Genomic DNA, 17,197 nt, shown 5'->3' with positions numbered 1-17,197 from the left:
TTCTTGATCTGCTGTCAACTGCCCAAAAGTCAGATTTATTGCATAAAGGTGTTATTCCCTGCTACTGCTTTAAATTTTTTACTTGAAGTCTTTCAACAGCATTTCAGGTCAGGAACGAGTACTACTAAGTTCATGCTTAGTTGCTGACATTCAAAATCAAATTCAGATGCTGAGCTACCTTGCTGCTTTAACATATTTAATAAAAATAGTGAAGAAAATATATGGGCGGAGCTTTATGATATTGATAATAAGCAAATTGATTCAAATTTTGATTTGATTTGTTTTCCTTACTCATTTTTTTCAGGCAGTTTTGAAAATTATATGCTGTCTTCTTAAAACGGGGATCAACAGCTCAAATGTTTTCCTGGCATACCTACATTAGGCATATGCCAAGTTAGTGGAACAGATACAGCTTGACATTTATCAAAGTTCCTATCAAAAGTGTTTTTTCTAGCTAGTCAGATTCATATGGAGGCACCAGTCTGTTACAGATAAGTTCAGAGGCAACTGCCCTTGACAAAGACTGCCAGTTTAATAGCTCAAAATAAGATTATAGGAAGATATGGTCTAATGGTTTGCCAGCACTGAGAGGAAAGGATCCTTTTCCTTCCAACATACTTCCACTGATTACCTTACTGTTACCTTGAGGTTGGCTCTGCCATTCACAGGACCCACCATGAGCCATTCATCTTGCTAACTCAGCAGAGACCTGATCTATTTGAGGGTAGCAGGGCAAGTAGATAGTGTTGTAGTTGAAGCAGAGTCTGCTTATGGGTCTTGAGCACCAGAGCTAACATAAGGGAGGAAGACAGCAGTTGTAATCATGAGCAGGGGAGGGAACGAGATTCCTTCTTCTTCCCCCTGCCTTTTTGGTTTTTTTACGAGCTTTTATGGTACCTTAACCTTGCCATGTTGTAACTGAAGATCTGAGTGTTTCTTGCATGCTTCTGAGCAATGGCAGTTATCTTAAACCTAAAATGGCTGTTTAATTTCAGTCAGTCTGCATGGAAGAGACCAGAGTTGTATACTAATAACAGTAAGGAGTTCTTCTGGTATAACTGCAGAGACAGAAGGTAGTTTCTACTCTGCTTTCTTAAATGCTAGTTTCTTATTGGCATTGCAGGCATGTCTGCCTCACAAGCTAATTTTTCAGAGCTTAGTAGACGATTTTGATTAAGCACTTACATAGCACTTTTTTGTAGTGGAGATTCTACAGGTACAGACAGTAATTTTGGTTTTTGTTCCTCCTCTTCTCCTTTAGGTGAAAAGGGTACAGGAAAATCCACCCAAAAGCCATTGCATTACAAAAGTTGTCTGTTTCACAGGGTTGTGAAAGATTTTATGATCCAAGGAGGTGACTTCAGTGAAGGTATGATGTGAATCTTTGAAGGAAACTGTAATGCTTGTGTAATAGAATATTGCAGGAGTTCTGTGTAGCATCATTTACGTATATTCATTATTCTGTGATTCAACTGCTTTTTCCCTCTTTTCTGCATAAGAACCTTTACATGAAAACTTATATAATAAACTTACATAAACTCATACACGTGCTCGCACACACACAATTTTGCTCAGTTATCTCAGTACTCAGAGTATTAAGTACTTCCTATTGAAAGGTTTAAATGTGAGGGTAAAATATATCTGCTGCTGGGAAATAAAGAAAAAAGGGAGACTGTAGCAGAATACATGGGAGAATACTTTCTTGTTTTCCAAGTTTGCTTTGGGACTATGAAGATGCGTCTTGATCTTCTTTGCATGTCTTGAAGAATAATGTCAGTGATTTGGATGCAGTTGGATCAGTATTTCATGTTATGAAGCACCTTCCACGTAATGTGACTCTTTTAATCACTACTTTAAGTTGTAACTGTCACTTTTCCTCTTTCAAGGAAATGGCAGGGGAGGAGAGTCCATTTATGGTGGCTTTTTTGAAGGTAAGAGTTTTATCAGTCTGCTCTATTTTGGTGTTACCATAAGCAATCGCCTTTACATTCTGTAGTCTCTGTTCTGTAAACCTGAACTCCATTGTTTTTGTTAAGATTTCTGTCTGGTTTTACAGGCCTTTGACTGTCCAGTTTAGGTTATTTTATTTTACTTTTAAGATATTAACCTTTTTAATTAATGAAAAATTAAAACTGAACTCCTTTGTATTTGTCTGTTTTACCAGGTTAACATTTTTATAACTGTTTTTAAACATACACTTTTTGGCTTGAGCAGCTAGCCAGAAGTTGGGGATTGTCTTTTCTTCCAGTGAAAAGGAGAAAGGCATAATGGAGTCAGGTTTCCTCGCAAATGTTTATTTAAAAGAAAGCATAAAGGCCTGCTTTCCTGAACCCAAGAGGAATTAATGATACCAAGAGGCCATCAGTTTTCTCACAGTCCTGGTTCTTTTTCAGTCAGTGTTGCAAAAGAAGTACCTCTTCTGCACTCCAGTGTGTTTCTCAGCCCGTGTTTGTCCAGAATGTAGTGGAGCATCTCTGTGGTTCTTGGAGCAGTTTTTGTGTTATACCTAAACCCGTGTAATGGGTAGCTGCCACTAGCAGGAGTGGTTATGCTCCTCCCTGCCAGTTTTCTTTTAACATTGGTTCTTGTCTGAGCTTGCAGCAAACAAATCAAAAGACTTAATTCACTATTTCAGCAGGGCCAGGCTGCAATTTTATATCAGACCTTGAGCTGAATGAACAGTTTGCAACTTCCAAAAGAGGGAGGAGGTCTTGCCTTGCACTGACTCTCATTCAGATCAAACTTTCAGCTGATTCAGCTTGCTAAAATGCCTGAAGACTATTGCAGCAAAAAAATGTATTTATTTCCATATTAGTGAGTGGACGCAATTCAGTAATTTGGCAAGCATTAGAACCAACACAAATGAGTAGCTGGGTTTGAGGAAATACATGGTTGGGTGAGATGGAAGAAGGAGCAAAACCTCTACCTACCTTCTGGCAGTTGCAATCTGGCTGTTCAACTCAGCCACAGTATGAAACTGAATTCGTGGGAGTTTTTGCTTTTGTGGATCCCTTCACCAACTCACCATAGGATTAGATTGACACTTGATGCTATGCCAGATAGCAGTTGTACAGGTGACTGGAGAGTGAGTGGGACTGTCCCTTTCACTGCCAGTGACACAGTGTGATGTGAAACCATAGCCTTACAGATAGCGTGCTTTTCTTCTTTGTTAATGCTTGCTCCTGCCTTCTGTATCTAAACAATATTGAGCAAACTTCCTCTGTCTGAAGAGTTTGGATTCCTCAACAACCTTTATGCTGTTTTGGGAAAGGAGGGAGATAGGATAATCTCTTACAGATGTCTTAAATGAAGAATAGTGATTACATTTCAAAATTTCATTGAGATTTAGTTTGAACTGTTACAATGATTTGCTCATCAGAAGTAGGATTCATTCAAGTTAAACTTACTTTCTTAACGGCCAGCTTGAAAAGTTCATCTGTGTGTCTGACAGGCAAACAGAAGTTGTTTGGGATTGCTATCAAACTGGATATCCATGTGTATTAAAAAATAATAAAACAACAAAACTGCTGAAAATAAGGGGTTTCTTAGTAGTTAATGCCCAGCTAAAAAACTTCTGCTCCAAAGAGACAGTGATCGGTATGTGCACAATAGAAAGAGCAACAACTTAAAATGATGAGGTCTCTGCTAATGTTGGTAGGAAACAAATCTCTTGAACAAGAATACTCAATGTTTTAGTTTTTTCTCAGGCTATAAACCATTCATTCATATTTCTCCTTATTAAATTGCATTACTTAGAATGGAAGGAATAATATATTTTTTAAAATAGCTATTGTTTTGAATATTTTTAATATAACTTTACTGAAGTGACTAGCAGATTTATTTAATAAGAATAAGTTTACTTAGATGATAGCATTTATCTAAGCGTATGTGGTATATTTAAAGTAACTGAAAACACTTTCTTTAGATGAAAGCTTTGCTGTAAAGCACAACAAAGAATTTCTTCTTTCAATGGCCAACCGAGGGAAAGATACAAATGGTTCACAGTTTTTTATGTAAGTATTGTACTGTCCTGAAATATGTGTGTGGTTTGCCATTTGTAAGTTGTAAAGGCAATCCTTTTAAATATTGAAGACTAGCTCCTGTGCAAACCCAAAGTTGGTGTTTTTTCACAAAGTTGCATGGAAGTAGCCACTTTCCTAATGTGCTGTTTAGGGGGTCTGACTGTTTTAATCACTTTTGTGTTTAGTGCTTATTGCCTGTGCAGAAGAGCTTTTGGTGGTTTTCCGTACCTGTGTTCTAACTTGGGCAATAAAGCAAACCTGTTAGTTTCTTGCAGAACTCTCATTGCTTTCTTCTAGAAAGTGTTGTCTGAAAGGAAGCAAAACAGCTCTGGGGGTTCTCAAAAGTAGTAGAGGGTTTTGTTTTTTTTGTCATAAAATAACTTTCCAATGCAGTCTCATTTACAGTTAAAACTTAAATTTTTAAAACACATTGCAGTAGACTCTTCTTAAATCTAATTTATCTACAGAAAACATTCTTGAAATACATCACTCTTACCCATGTTTCGTGAACTTAATTAACATGGCGAGTTGTGGATGTCACTTACCAGTATACCCTTATTTTGGGATTTCTGACTGATCATCACTGTAATTTTCCCAGTTTTTTACTTCTGCCGTGGTTAACCTCTGTATGCCATAGTAATGCTAGCGTAGGGGAAAGCTGAGAGAAAGTCAGTTCTACTTCTATGTCAAATAATCTCTACATACAGATATTTTTTTCTTCGTTTGATTTCTGATTATTTTGTAATGTATAGAAGGTTATTTGCAACTTTCCTACTCTGAGACAGTTGCCTTAATTTTTATATCTGTTCCTGGTAGTATTTATATAATTCAATAAATAGAATACTTATATCCTACATGAAGATGCTGTTGAAAAATTTATGTGCACTTTTGTTTGTTCAGTAAAATGTGATAAAGTAATTAATAGGTAGTTTAATGTATAAGACATTAAATACTTTTAACTGCACACAGAATAATATATATTGCTTTTGTTCAGTTTTATTAGTTCACTCAAAATAATTTTCGCCTTCATATGTGTATGTAACATACTTCAAATGCTGACTGCTTTCTACTAATACTGACTTTGTTTTTCTCTTTAAATTAAAATCTGGAAACAACAGAACAACTAAACCTACACCTCACTTAGATGGGTAAATATCTCTTATCTTCTTCTTATATTTGTTTGGGAACTGCCTTGAGAAAATTACGTACTAAGAATTCTTACTTTGTTTAAATTCTTTAGACATCATGTTGTTTTTGGACAAGTCATCTCAGGTCAGGAAGTTGTGAGAGAAATAGAAAACCAGAAAACAGATGCATCTAGTAAACCATATGCTGAAGTACGCATACTGAGTTGTGGAGAGTTAATTCCAAAATCCAAAGGTAAAGTTGAACTGTACATTTACATATATGCAAACTATGAGGTAATTTTGCTCATTTTCTTCCCTGTTGGTTGCTTATAAAAATATTTAGAAACTTATTTGTGATGGATGGAGGGGCAGTTGGTGAAAAGGTGAATAACGTTGCAATACAGTTTGTCTTCTAAAAAAATTAAAATATGTTGATGCAGAAGACATTAAAGAAACATCATATATGCTTTCTTCAAAGCTTCTCCTGTCTTGGATTTCCTTATACTAGCTAAATTTTAGTACAAAGCTGGCAAGCACTTGTCCCATAGAAAGTAGAGTGCTATGTTAAGAAGATTGATGGCAGTCTGACTTTATTTGATAATTGCTGCTTTTTTTGCAGGTGTTGAATTTATTTCAAGTTTCTTTCAGGTAAATCTTCAGAACAAGCACTTAGAGTAGAAAAGCCTGGAATTGCCCTTTAGCAGATATCCTTTTTAAGTTACTATAAACTATATTCTTAAACAGGAATATGACAGAACCTGCCTTTCTTTCTGGAAAGGATGCCCTGCTCTGCCATTCTAGAGCTGAACATGGTATTGGAGATTGGATTCTGCTTCTCTTACAAAATAAGGCTCAATCTAAGATGTTGCTGTCACTCTGGAGAATCTCATTAGAGGAAACCCAGGATGCATGTGTGGTAGGAACTATGATAGGGATCATCATGCTTTTTCATTTGTAGCACCTTCTGCTGATATGTACTGCAAAGGGCTGCACCAAGGATATTGAAGCACAAGACAAGAATAATTGCTTCTTTGGCCTAAGGAAAATACAGGCATTCAAACTTGAGCTTCCTAGTTTTTTCCTCTCCTTTTTGATGCAGTTCTGTGTTCACCTGTTGTGATCTCTAGCAGAATGACTTCGGAGTCTGAAGTGATCTCTTCAATACCTCAGAATTCCAAGCAAAGTTATCTTATGGCTCCTGACTTCTCAAAGGTTCTAGAACTTCTTAGATTAACTCATAAGTCACTCTGTGTGTTAGGACATAATTTTGTTTTTCTGGACAGTACTCAGGAGCATGGTATCCATTAGAAAATGCATGGGTGGCATAAATTAGAAAATAAAATAAAACAATACAGATGTAGGATGGGTGAAGCTAGTGGGTGAGATACCCACTCTGTATATATGTCTTCCTTGGTTTGCCACACTCCCTTTTCAGTCCACTCTAGAACACTTGAAATTGAATGACTGGATGAAAGTTTTGGCACTGAGGAGTCTGACTTAAAGCCATTAGGCAGGGCTTTAAAGTACTTGTCATCAAAAGAGTGAATAAAATAAATACAAAATGTTTTTTTCCTTTAACTTCTAAAAGAGAACAGGCTTCTGGAAAGATCTGACTGTCTGGTCCTACCCATTTGTCTGTGTCCTTATACCTCTTTGTCTCAGTACTGCTGGGATCCTGGAGACTCTGCTTCCTGTAGCTGGTCTGGTGTGCTATGGAGAGGGAAATTGATACCAGGGCGATGGTATAGCCCAGTGAACTGACTGTAAGGCATGGTACTAGATAACGGTGGGCAGCAGGAGTGTTTGGAGAACAAGAGGCCTTAGGCACCAGGATCGGGCAGGTGGAGGGCAGACCTGAGAGCAGGGAGATGTGGGCCCTAATGGGCGCTAATGCAGAGCCAGCCTGATGAAGGTGCTGCCTGACAGACCGTGATAGAGATCCTGGTGAGTGGAGAATCCTGCTGTTGAAAGGGAAAGGCTGTCTGTAAGACCTGCAAAGGGAAATCTGCCGCTGCTGTGAGAGATGATAGTATGGCTGGAACTGTTTGCTAAATGCACAGCATGGAACCACTGATGAGCTGTGCTGACCTGAGGAAGCGGAGATAGGAGGAACAGTTTGTCATCCCATCAGCAGAAGGAAATTTGCCGAGCTGCAATCCAAAGCTGACAAGTGGAGCAGGAGAGGCCCTTGGACCTGTCAATATATGGAAGAGGCCAGGGAATCCAGATAAGAGGAGCAGTTTCTGGGAGGTGAGCAGTGTCACGGAAGATCATCAACAGAGAGTCATCTAACCATGGAACTGTTTGTAGCACATTACTATGGGAGGCAAAAGGGAACTGATACTGTGAAATATGAGACAGTTACCAGAGGAGACTGCTTCTAAGAATTTGCTATTAAGACAAAGGAGTAAGGAGGTTGCCAGTGAGGGAAGTATAATGAATTTCTGTGGGAGAGTACATTAGGATAGCAAGGGAGGCTTAAACTAAAATATTTAATGTATGAGCTTGTCTGGTAGGCAACACAAAGGAAGGAATTAGACAAGTCTTTATGGAATGAAAATAGAAGTGATACTTCTTGGGTTTAGTAGGGAAGCCAAGATGGCACTAGCAGAAGGAATCGCAGTAGAAGTTAGGTGCTTGGTATGAATGTTTTTCTCTTAGGTTAAAGTTGAGGAAAAGGCGATTGGATTTTGTGGTATCGTGATGAATATCCAGGTGAAGTGCTTTATGAAGGAAGCAAATCTATCTCTGTGTATAGAAGAACTGGATTTATTTAGGGATGAGTGGATGATGACTTGACTAAGCTAACTTACTGGATGCTATGTGGATTGAGTGATACACTGATCACAATTATAATATTGCAGAGGCCTAGATCAGAAGCTTTAACCTGGGATTTGAGAGGGTGATCACCTAGAAAAGTGGAATGTTTGTCATCTTTTCCTTTGGTTTTTTTTCCCTTTTTATTCCTTAAAGTTGGAGGAGTTAGTGAAAATGAATGAGAGAAGCTACATTATAAAAGAAGAATCTCTGTCGCCAGTGGCATTATTTTTAGAAAATCTTGAAGTTCCAGGGAAAATCCTGAAAGCTGGCGGGGGGGGAGAAGAAAGCTAAGTATTAAGCCAGTATTTAGAAAGGTCATTGTGGACTAGCTAAACTAATACAGTTCTCAAGAAAAACTGTGGAACAAGTAACATAATACTAATTTCCTTAAAGAGACATGGGAGTTTGATACCCATTGACAAAGTTTTGCAGAAGGGGGTCTAGTCAAACAAGCCTGGCTGCATTCTTTGAGATCATGACTTTGGTTAATCAAAGGTATATCTGGGATGTTTTCAAGGATGGTAAGACACTGACATTCCAATTCAAAAGCAAACAAAAGAAATTAAACTGCTTTGTGCATTGGGCAGTTTTTAACAAGAGCTTCTAATGAAGATTTGTCATGAAAAGTGTATTTCTAGGGGATTCTGCACAGAGCAGTGCTAGGCTTGATTCATGATCTTCATTGATGTTATAGATGTCCCTGTAGAATCACTGCTCGTAAAAGTGTGCTTCTGCAATTAAGGCAGGTTATGGCTGCCTTCATAATTCATCAAAGACCAATATTGTAATTGGGTCATTCTATCAGTACAATTTCCTTTTTTAAAAAAAAAAGTATCAGTACAAATTATCAGGCACTGATACAGAGTACAAAGTTACATTTTTAGGAATCATGAAATATCTGTGGAATAAGAGCAGTCACAGAAAGTGGTGATTCTGGTAAGTCACCTGGACTTTCAATTCATGTATCCTCCCTTTCCTCTTTTCTTACCCATTCAACCCCCAGAGTACTCATTTCTTCTGCAAGCTTGTTACACATAATTGTTGGCCCCCTTTCCACAAGCTGGTTGCTATGAACAGTTGTTTCAGACATTTCTGTTCCAGAATTTTTTTTTTTCCCTAGTGAACAGGCCACTAGGTATAAACTGTTTTGGCTTTAGCTGAAACTGTTCAAACTGAAGCTGGAGGTGGCTCCCCCCCCCCCCCTTTTTCTTTCCCCCTTCCTCTGCTGTTGCACTTGTATGGTAGGTTGCTTGTCTACAAAAACATCTATGTCAGAGGCATTTGTGATACAGGAGTCCTCACAGTAACAATGTAATCTGACCAACAAGAATCAAGTATGGTAGTGTTCCCTAATGCATATCTCTGAGGACTTGATTACTGTGTATTATGTATATATGTACTGTGATTACTGTTATTTTTGTTGTAAGAAACAGTGGGTCCTTAATCAAGCAGTGAAAGACACAATAGGAACCCATGGCAAATAGTTGAAGCACAGCACATGCAAAACAGAAAAACAGAACTGATGCTCTGAACAGCAGAGTGATTAAACATTGGAAAAAATTATCAGGGAAAATATCTGTCGAAATGTTGTGAAGTAAAGGTACCCTCTTTTTGAAGACTGCTGTAGTCCAACACAGGTTATCTGACTTGATATAAGGTAACTATTTGAGTGTCACTGCTGTGAATTACCAGATGTGATCATCTGTTCTGACTTTTGTGCCTGAGCCCGACTGCTTTCTGGCCAGGTCATTTCTTCATTTCAAGTCCAGGAGGCTGATATCATGGAGCTAATGTAAGACTTGCTACAGTCCATAAGAAGCTGAGATGCAGAGAGTGCTTGGCTGTGCCATGCAGTGCTATCATGTAATTCATGAAGTCTGGCAAATACTATAGGTCACAGTGAATGGAGTAGGAAGTGATGTATCTATTTCAGATGTGGTCATAAGTTGAAACCTGATCCTGAAGATAATGAGCTGGAACAGTTGGACTGTAAATAGAAGTCTGTTTCTTTCTCGATGACCTTCATGCTGCAGGATTGGTTTCATTTGTTGTTGTGATGTGTAATTGGCCAGCACCAGGTTGGTTCAGTATTCAAAACAGCATTGCTGCTGGACAGAGATAGTTAGATGTCACCAGAAAGTATATCCAAAACCTCTTGCCAGATATTCTGTCTTTGCTGTGTAAACAGTTCTGGGCTTTTTGATTGGTTTTGTTGTTGGTGTTTTTTTGTTTTCTTATTGTTTCACTACCTGCCTGCCACATGATTTCCCAAATGCATCTGCCATTGACATTATTTGCTGCATGTTAAGAATTGCATTATGTTTGTTGAGGTAGTTGCTCACTTACCTCCATTTCTGTCTATGACTTATTTTAAAGTAGTAACTGTAACATACCTAAACTTGTTACAAGAATGCAGATAACACTGTCAAAGATAGTTTTTGACACACTTAAAACAGATGGAGGAGGGAGAAAATACAGGAAATAACTGTATTTATTGATGCCTTATTGAGACATTTCTGAAATTGAGCTTGGAGACATCTTGTTTTGTCTGAAGGCATGTAGGAAACAGTATAGTGCAATCTAGTGGATTTTTTTGAATGGGCCAAAACCAAAAGTGTTGGGTAGATAAGAAGCGTTTGAAAGTGTCTTGGGACTTAGAAATTAGTTAACTTTTTTAATACTTTTTGTGTTCATGGTATTTAGAGCTCAGGTGAGATTCCTCTTTTTGTTTGAATGACACCAGGCTCCTTTGATTGAAATTAGTTTGGAAACTTTCAGTTTTCTTTTATAAATATGTACTTGTTACTCTCTGTGAATCTATATATATGTAGACAATCTAAAACTGATATAAAATATTACAGAGACTTTTTATTAAATATAGTGCTTTAATAAGGATGTTGAGAAAAAAGCCCAGGCATCTTGGTCTGGACCAACAAGCAAAGTAAAAAAATATAATGAGAGACCTGTCTTTTGGAAGCATTTTGCAAGGAGCTCTAATAACATCTGATGAGAACCAGCTGATTTCAATCAGCAGGCTGTCCTAAACGGGTAGGACAACTTGCTAGTTTATACTGCATCCAGAAATGACCATAAGACTAATATAATCTATGAAGTACAGAGGTTGTGTTTCAGTTGGTTGTCAGGCTTTTGTTAGTCTGTATCAAATGAGGCTTGTGAATAAACACATAGAAAACACCATGAAAAAAGTTACTGTAAAAGTCATACAGGTATGAGTTGTGTCTGTGATGCTAATCTGAAAAATTAATGCCATTTAGTGCAATGGGATTAAATTTCATCCACTGTACCAGTGTGGGGATTCGGTAACATTAGAAGGAGAAAAAAGTATCCATAAAGATACTTTTCATTCTTGAAAAACTGCTGCCTCCCATCATGCAGTTTTACAAAAATGAGATCAAGTTAGTGTTGAATTTGAGAATTTCCACATTGAGCTCACATGATTGCAGTTACAGATACCTACTGCTAACTCTCAAGAGTCAGTCAGCTTGGTAATACCTGCTAAGCAGTTGGGGAATCTAATATAGATAATTCCAAAAATTGATACACTATTCCATTAAATAGCCACTTGTGTTTTCAGAAGGGCAGTTACCAGATCTACTCTTCATAGAAGTGTTTCCTCTGCCTCAGGTTCTCTATATGAGTATCACTTCTTTTTGCCTTCAGATCTGTAATCTGTTCATATAGAATTAAAAGAATTCATTTTCCAAATAACTGCACGCTAGAAGTTGAATAGCTGTTAATAGGTACGTCTTAGTATTTGGTACTGCTGCCACTTTAACTTTTTTTTCTGGACATCTGTAAGTGTGGTATATGATCAGAGATTGCTAGCAAGGAATTCTGAAATGGAATTTTTCTTCCCATCCATATGTACAAAACCAAGGCTTTTTGTAAGTAAAAAGCTGGTTAATAACCTGTAATTCTTTGAAGTTCTTGAAATCTTTTATCTTCTGACACTTGAGTTATCCTAGTACCCAAGAGGACTTTCTTTCTGTAGAGCAAGGACAAAAATCATCTAATAAGAAAGTTATCATAACATATATTTACCTTTTTTTTTACAAGAGTTTCTCTAATTACTTGCATTTATTATTTTATAACAATGACTGATACAGAATAGCTAAGTACAGATTGCATCATCTTGTTGGGCACAAGTGGATGCCAATAGAAGAAATGCCTGAGTAGACTAAACAGTTCAATTTCTGTGTCTTTAACAGAAAAGAAAAAAACTTAGGCTATTCCAGGAGACATCTTCATGTTTTCTGCTATGTGAAAACATTGTGTTCTCTATGTCTGAATAGTTTTCAGATGTAGACAGGCTGCATAGTCATAATCCTGTCTTTGGTGCCTAATGTTTACGCTTACCTGTTTTGTGCAGAAGAAGAGCAGAGAGTGGGAGGTTGCATTTAAACTGGTTGTTACGCTGATGTAGGTCAGATAATGTCTCTGTAAGCCATGAATTCTTTGGATAGAGCAAGCTATTAAAAGCTTTGCAAAATAGGCTAATACTTTCAGCTAGGATTCATATGCAATTTTAAAATGCAGTTCTGTCTCTGATCCAAAGCCTGTTCTAAGGTCTTAACAGGTATTCCCCTAAAATATGGATTGTTTGCTGTGATGAGGAAACAGGGTGTTTGGACATCAGTATTTATTTTTGCTATATTTTTCTTCTGTTTAATGGTGAAGGTTCCGTTTCTTCTGTCTGTGGCTGTAGTATGTTGTGTAGTGAATGATGGGCTATCTCTGCAATTTGCAATGGCAAAGCAAAATAATATTTGATGCTAATTAGAAAAGTCAACTACAGCAGTCTGAAGACAACTAGTGTGCTCTTCTGGATTTTCTGGACAGAGCTTTTAATTTTCTGGACAATAGCCTGATATGAATTTCATAACACATTTGAAGAGTATTCATACCATTTAACTGATTTACCTGAAGTGTCATAACTCAGAAGCCTAGACTTTCTTTAGTGAAGATTTATAGTATGTTTTTTATTGTGTGTGTATATATATTTTTTTTCAAATTAGTGTGACTCTGAAATAATACTTACATCACTTTTACTAGTTTAAGTAGGTCTCAGATCAGTTAAAGGGCATAAAAAGGTGTGTTTGTTCTTGGATTATTTCCTGTCAGACTAATATCAGATTGCCAGTAAATTGCTGATTTGCAGCTCCAGCAGCCACATGAGAAATGGTGAAATATGTAATTAAGGACTAGTCTGCTCTTTAGCAGGGTTCCATTTCATACCAGATGGTTAGTAAGTTATTTGTATCGTTCTGTTAAAAACAAAAAAATCCAAAACAAAAACAAACAAAAAACCCAAACAACACATGATGAGCTGGAGGTTCAGGACTGTTCTCTGAGCATGGTTTCACTTAGCAGGAAGGTTGGTTATTTGAATCTTCCCTCTGAGCTAAATTCAATGAGTAATCAGTTTAGTCTATGCCACTTACTTTCTGTTTCAAAAATTCTCTTGTTTGTGATTTGAATAGATTTTATATGAAGTCAGGTTAAAACTGAAGCCAAAGAAATTTTTTTTTACATACTTTCTAGATAAATTTTAAATAATTCTTCATATGTAGCTTATGTTGTATAAATCATCATCTGAAAACTTACATGGTTCTACAAGTTCTTGACAGTATAAATTTGATACTTTAGAGCTTCATGAATATAAAATGTTGGAAATGTCTTACATATTTCTAGCCATATTCTTCATGGTACTTGGGAGAAACAGCTTTTTCTCCAAAATTTCAATTTGTTCTTAAATACTTTGATGAAGTAGTCTCATGACACAATTATAAGAAACTCAGGCAGATACTAGATAAGTTGACTTTTCTGAGACTTATTTAGAAGTGTTTGATATTAAAATGTGTCTTTGCTATTCTGACTTAAAGCCAAGAAAGAAGAAAAGAAAAGACACAAGTCGTCTTCCTCATCCAGTGACTCGGAAAGTTCAAGTGATTCAGAATCATCTTCTGATTCATCATCAGATTCTGAGAGTGCTTCAGAAGAGAAATCTAAAAAACGAAAAAAGAAACACAAGAAAAATTCCAAGAAACATAAGAAAGAAAAGAAAAAGAGAAAGAAAAGCAAGAAAAGGTCAATTTTGAGATTTTTTTGCTGTTGTTGCATGTACACCATACAGTACCATTTTCTTGTCCTATAACTACAGAATAATATTCTGAAACTAGTGAAGTAGGTGTTTTGAAGTTTGGGAGACAATAGGTTTCTATATATAAGCTTAAATTTTTCTGACATGATGGCAAAGGACAGTGTCCATATGCATACGTGCTGCAGCTTGTAAAGGAGTGAAGGAATGGACTAAGACTTATGTATATTTGGCTTGAAAAGTTGTAGAAGTGCTTGGTTTGAAATGGGTGGTAATAGCTTGTTTCCCTAAATTCACTTCTGTACAATTGAATTTAAATTATATGCAGTGGGACTTACGAGAATGTGGTATGCAGGAATAAAAGCAAAACTAAACAAAAAAATTAATAAATAAACATACTTACCATTATTTCTGTCTGATATGCCAAAGTCTTGCAGTTTCACTGGAAGATAATAAAACTCAAAAGGCACTCTTGCTTCTGAAAATGTTATTTCTAATCTAATAATTTTGCTTATAGTTTAATGTGAGATACAGGTTGTGTCAGTGCAAGTCACATTTTTCTAAGCTAGCAGTAAAATGTAAGAAATGTTCACTTAGGGCAATGCTGCCTAAACATTGTTTCTGTGGGACTAAGCCCATTTCACACAAGTTCGTTTATACTAACTGCTTGGAGTTACAATAGTTTGTAGCCAGTTATATATGCTAGCGTAAATCTGAATTTGACTCTCCTGATAGTGTTTTTAAAAGAAAATAAGTTTTTTAAAAAGACTGTATCTAGATAGAGAGTAAATGTACGTTCAGTGTTGCACCATTGGAATTCATAGATAAAAAATGTTGGTCAGAAATCTACTGCAGTTGTACATTTTGGAGCAAAGATATCATAGGGGAAAAAAAAGTTGCTTCTGAAATAGCTCTGTTTCCTGTGTTTCTTGTGGTATCATTGGGTATTGAATTAAGAGATTTTTCTGAATTATTTAAATAGATTGAAAGGTCTTCTCTCATCCAAGTAACTTACTTTAAGTATAAATATTTTTTTTATACAAAAATAAAGCTCATCCAGTGAAAGTGAAGATGAAAACCCTGAAGCACAGCCATTATCTACTGTCCGTCCTGAAGAAATTCCTCCTGTACCTGAAAACCGGTTCCTGATGAGGAAAAGTCCTCCTAAAGTAGATGAGAAAGAAAAAGAGAGGAAAAGCAGAGAGAAGGAAAGAGAAAGGTAATATATCTGTTTTGAGTCTGACTACACGCTGACAGTGGTATGGTCACATTACTGTTTTAGGACTCTAATGTCAAGTGAGTCCTTTCCCTATTAAACAGTTCCATGTAGTGAGCACTGCTGGATGAAAAATGGATTTTTCAGTTTACTGGCAACGGTTGACTTTGTCCTAGAACAAAGGCTTAGTCTTTGAAAATACTTGTAGTGAATGAAAAATTTAAAAGGACTGATTCAAGAAAAAGAAAGTAAAATGCATTGCAATTTCATTTAGAATTTATTGGAACTGTCCAATCTGAATCTATAACTTATTCTTCTTTGAAAAATGGAAAAAACCTGTAAATCTTGTAAAATAATTTATGGTCACAAAATCTGAAGTTTTTACTGTGTGGTTGTTACTGTCTGCACTGATAATAAAAAATAAAATTAAATGTGTGTTTTCATTTAGTTTAATTTCTGAAGAGGTTTTAATTTTTTTCTCTTTCCTTCTTTCTTTGATGTTGTAAACAATATAACTTTCTTTTTAAAATTATTTTTAGTAATCTATCGAATTCACAGTCAACATACCAGAGGAGACTGTTAGTGACCAGATCTGGAAGGAAAATAAAAGGAAGAGGACCAAGGGTAAATGTTTACAATCTGTTCCCCAAAATAAACAAGGTGGTAGCACAGTCTTACTGCTAGTGTTACTAACCATTTCTATTAGGATGCTTGATTGGAGGAAAAAAAAAAAAAAAGGGCAGGATTTATGGTGCATCATAATTGATTTGGGGACTGAGGCTTGAAGGAAGACAACAAGGAACATTAATTTAATTTCCTGTTTGCATACTGAGTTTATTTGAAGGAGGAGGGGGAGAAAAAACAAAAATTGCTTTCTTTGTGTTACTGCAGTATTCTGTGAATTAGTGAATGGAATTAGCTCAAAGAGGGTTCTAGTGAACACCAGAACCAGTACGACGTAAGTGTCAGGAATGTGGGGAAGACTTCTCATTTTTGGTAGGGGGGAGCTGTCAGATTGGTTCTTCTGATTCTGTGAAGCTATATGCTATGCATTGCTTGTAGCAAATGTTTTTAGTAACAGAAGTCTCTATCCCTCAAATTTTTAGTAAAAACCTTAAAGAAAAAGCATGAAGTATTGTTTTTGTGTTGCTTGTCAAAGCTAAGAAGAATTTTCATTGTTAGAAAAGTGAGTTGCATTTGTACTAATTAAAAGCAACAGGAGACCTCTCAGCAGAGTACAAAAATCCTGAAATAGAAGTTACCTTAAAAATAGCTATTTGATCAGAGATTGTTGTATTCCTGCTTTAGCTGAATGTCAAATGTATTTTTCAGTAAGTTAATAACTTGTCAATGTAAACTTGGTATATACATGTGAAGTGTCGTGTTAGGTGCTACATAGAATCAACTGCCAGGGATAAAAATCTTGCTTAGCTGTCCCAGCATGTAAAATTCAAACTTACACCCAGTTTTCTCTTTTTCCTTTCAAGCGTTATCGGACGCCTTCCAGATCCAGGTCAAGAGATCGATTCCGACGCAGTGAAACTCCTCCACATTGGAGGCAAGAAATGCAAAGAGCTCAAAGAATGAGAGTATCTAGTGGAGAAAGATGGATAAAAGGGGACAAGTAAGATGATTTCTTTCTTGAGTATATGCATTGAAATTTTTTTACATATTAAAAGTAATACCTGTCATCTTAGATTTTCAATTACAGTTACTTCCAAAAAACCAGGGCGCTGACTTGGTTATCCCATTACTTAACTGTGTCTGATTTTAATCATGCTACTGTAAATATATAGTTATTAATATAGATGACCTAATGTGATTTAAGTTTCAGTTGTGAAGCTCTCTCACTTCTGAGTTAATTTTTCAGAGTGGAGGGGATTAAAAATATTTT

At 36.5% G+C, this 17,197-nt stretch overlaps 1 protein-coding gene across 2 annotated transcripts in view; it reads left to right on the top strand.

The window, feature by feature from the left end:
• The window catches only part of PPIG (peptidylprolyl isomerase G), a 28,555-nt gene that overhangs the window by 10,057 nt on the left and 1,301 nt on the right, over positions 1–17,197 (top strand). For both annotated transcript variants that reach the window (XM_075512447.1, XM_075512448.1), the window contains exons 4-12: positions 1,262–1,369; positions 1,887–1,931; positions 3,926–4,013; positions 5,141–5,170; positions 5,263–5,402; positions 13,873–14,077; positions 15,139–15,306; positions 15,843–15,927; positions 16,791–16,927. In XM_075512447.1, coding sequence (XP_075368562.1) covers positions 1,262–1,369; positions 1,887–1,931; positions 3,926–4,013; positions 5,141–5,170; positions 5,263–5,402; positions 13,873–14,077; positions 15,139–15,306; positions 15,843–15,927; positions 16,791–16,927 — 1,006 coding nt within the window. The remainder of the gene's footprint in view (positions 1–1,261; positions 1,370–1,886; positions 1,932–3,925; positions 4,014–5,140; positions 5,171–5,262; positions 5,403–13,872; positions 14,078–15,138; positions 15,307–15,842; positions 15,928–16,790; positions 16,928–17,197) is intronic.

This window comes from Mycteria americana, chromosome 9, assembly GCF_035582795.1.
Source record: "Mycteria americana isolate JAX WOST 10 ecotype Jacksonville Zoo and Gardens chromosome 9, USCA_MyAme_1.0, whole genome shotgun sequence".
NCBI lineage: Eukaryota > Metazoa > Chordata > Aves > Ciconiiformes > Ciconiidae > Mycteria > Mycteria americana.
Note: the sequence above shows the minus strand (reverse complement) of the source record. Positions and strands in the feature narration are given on the sequence as shown.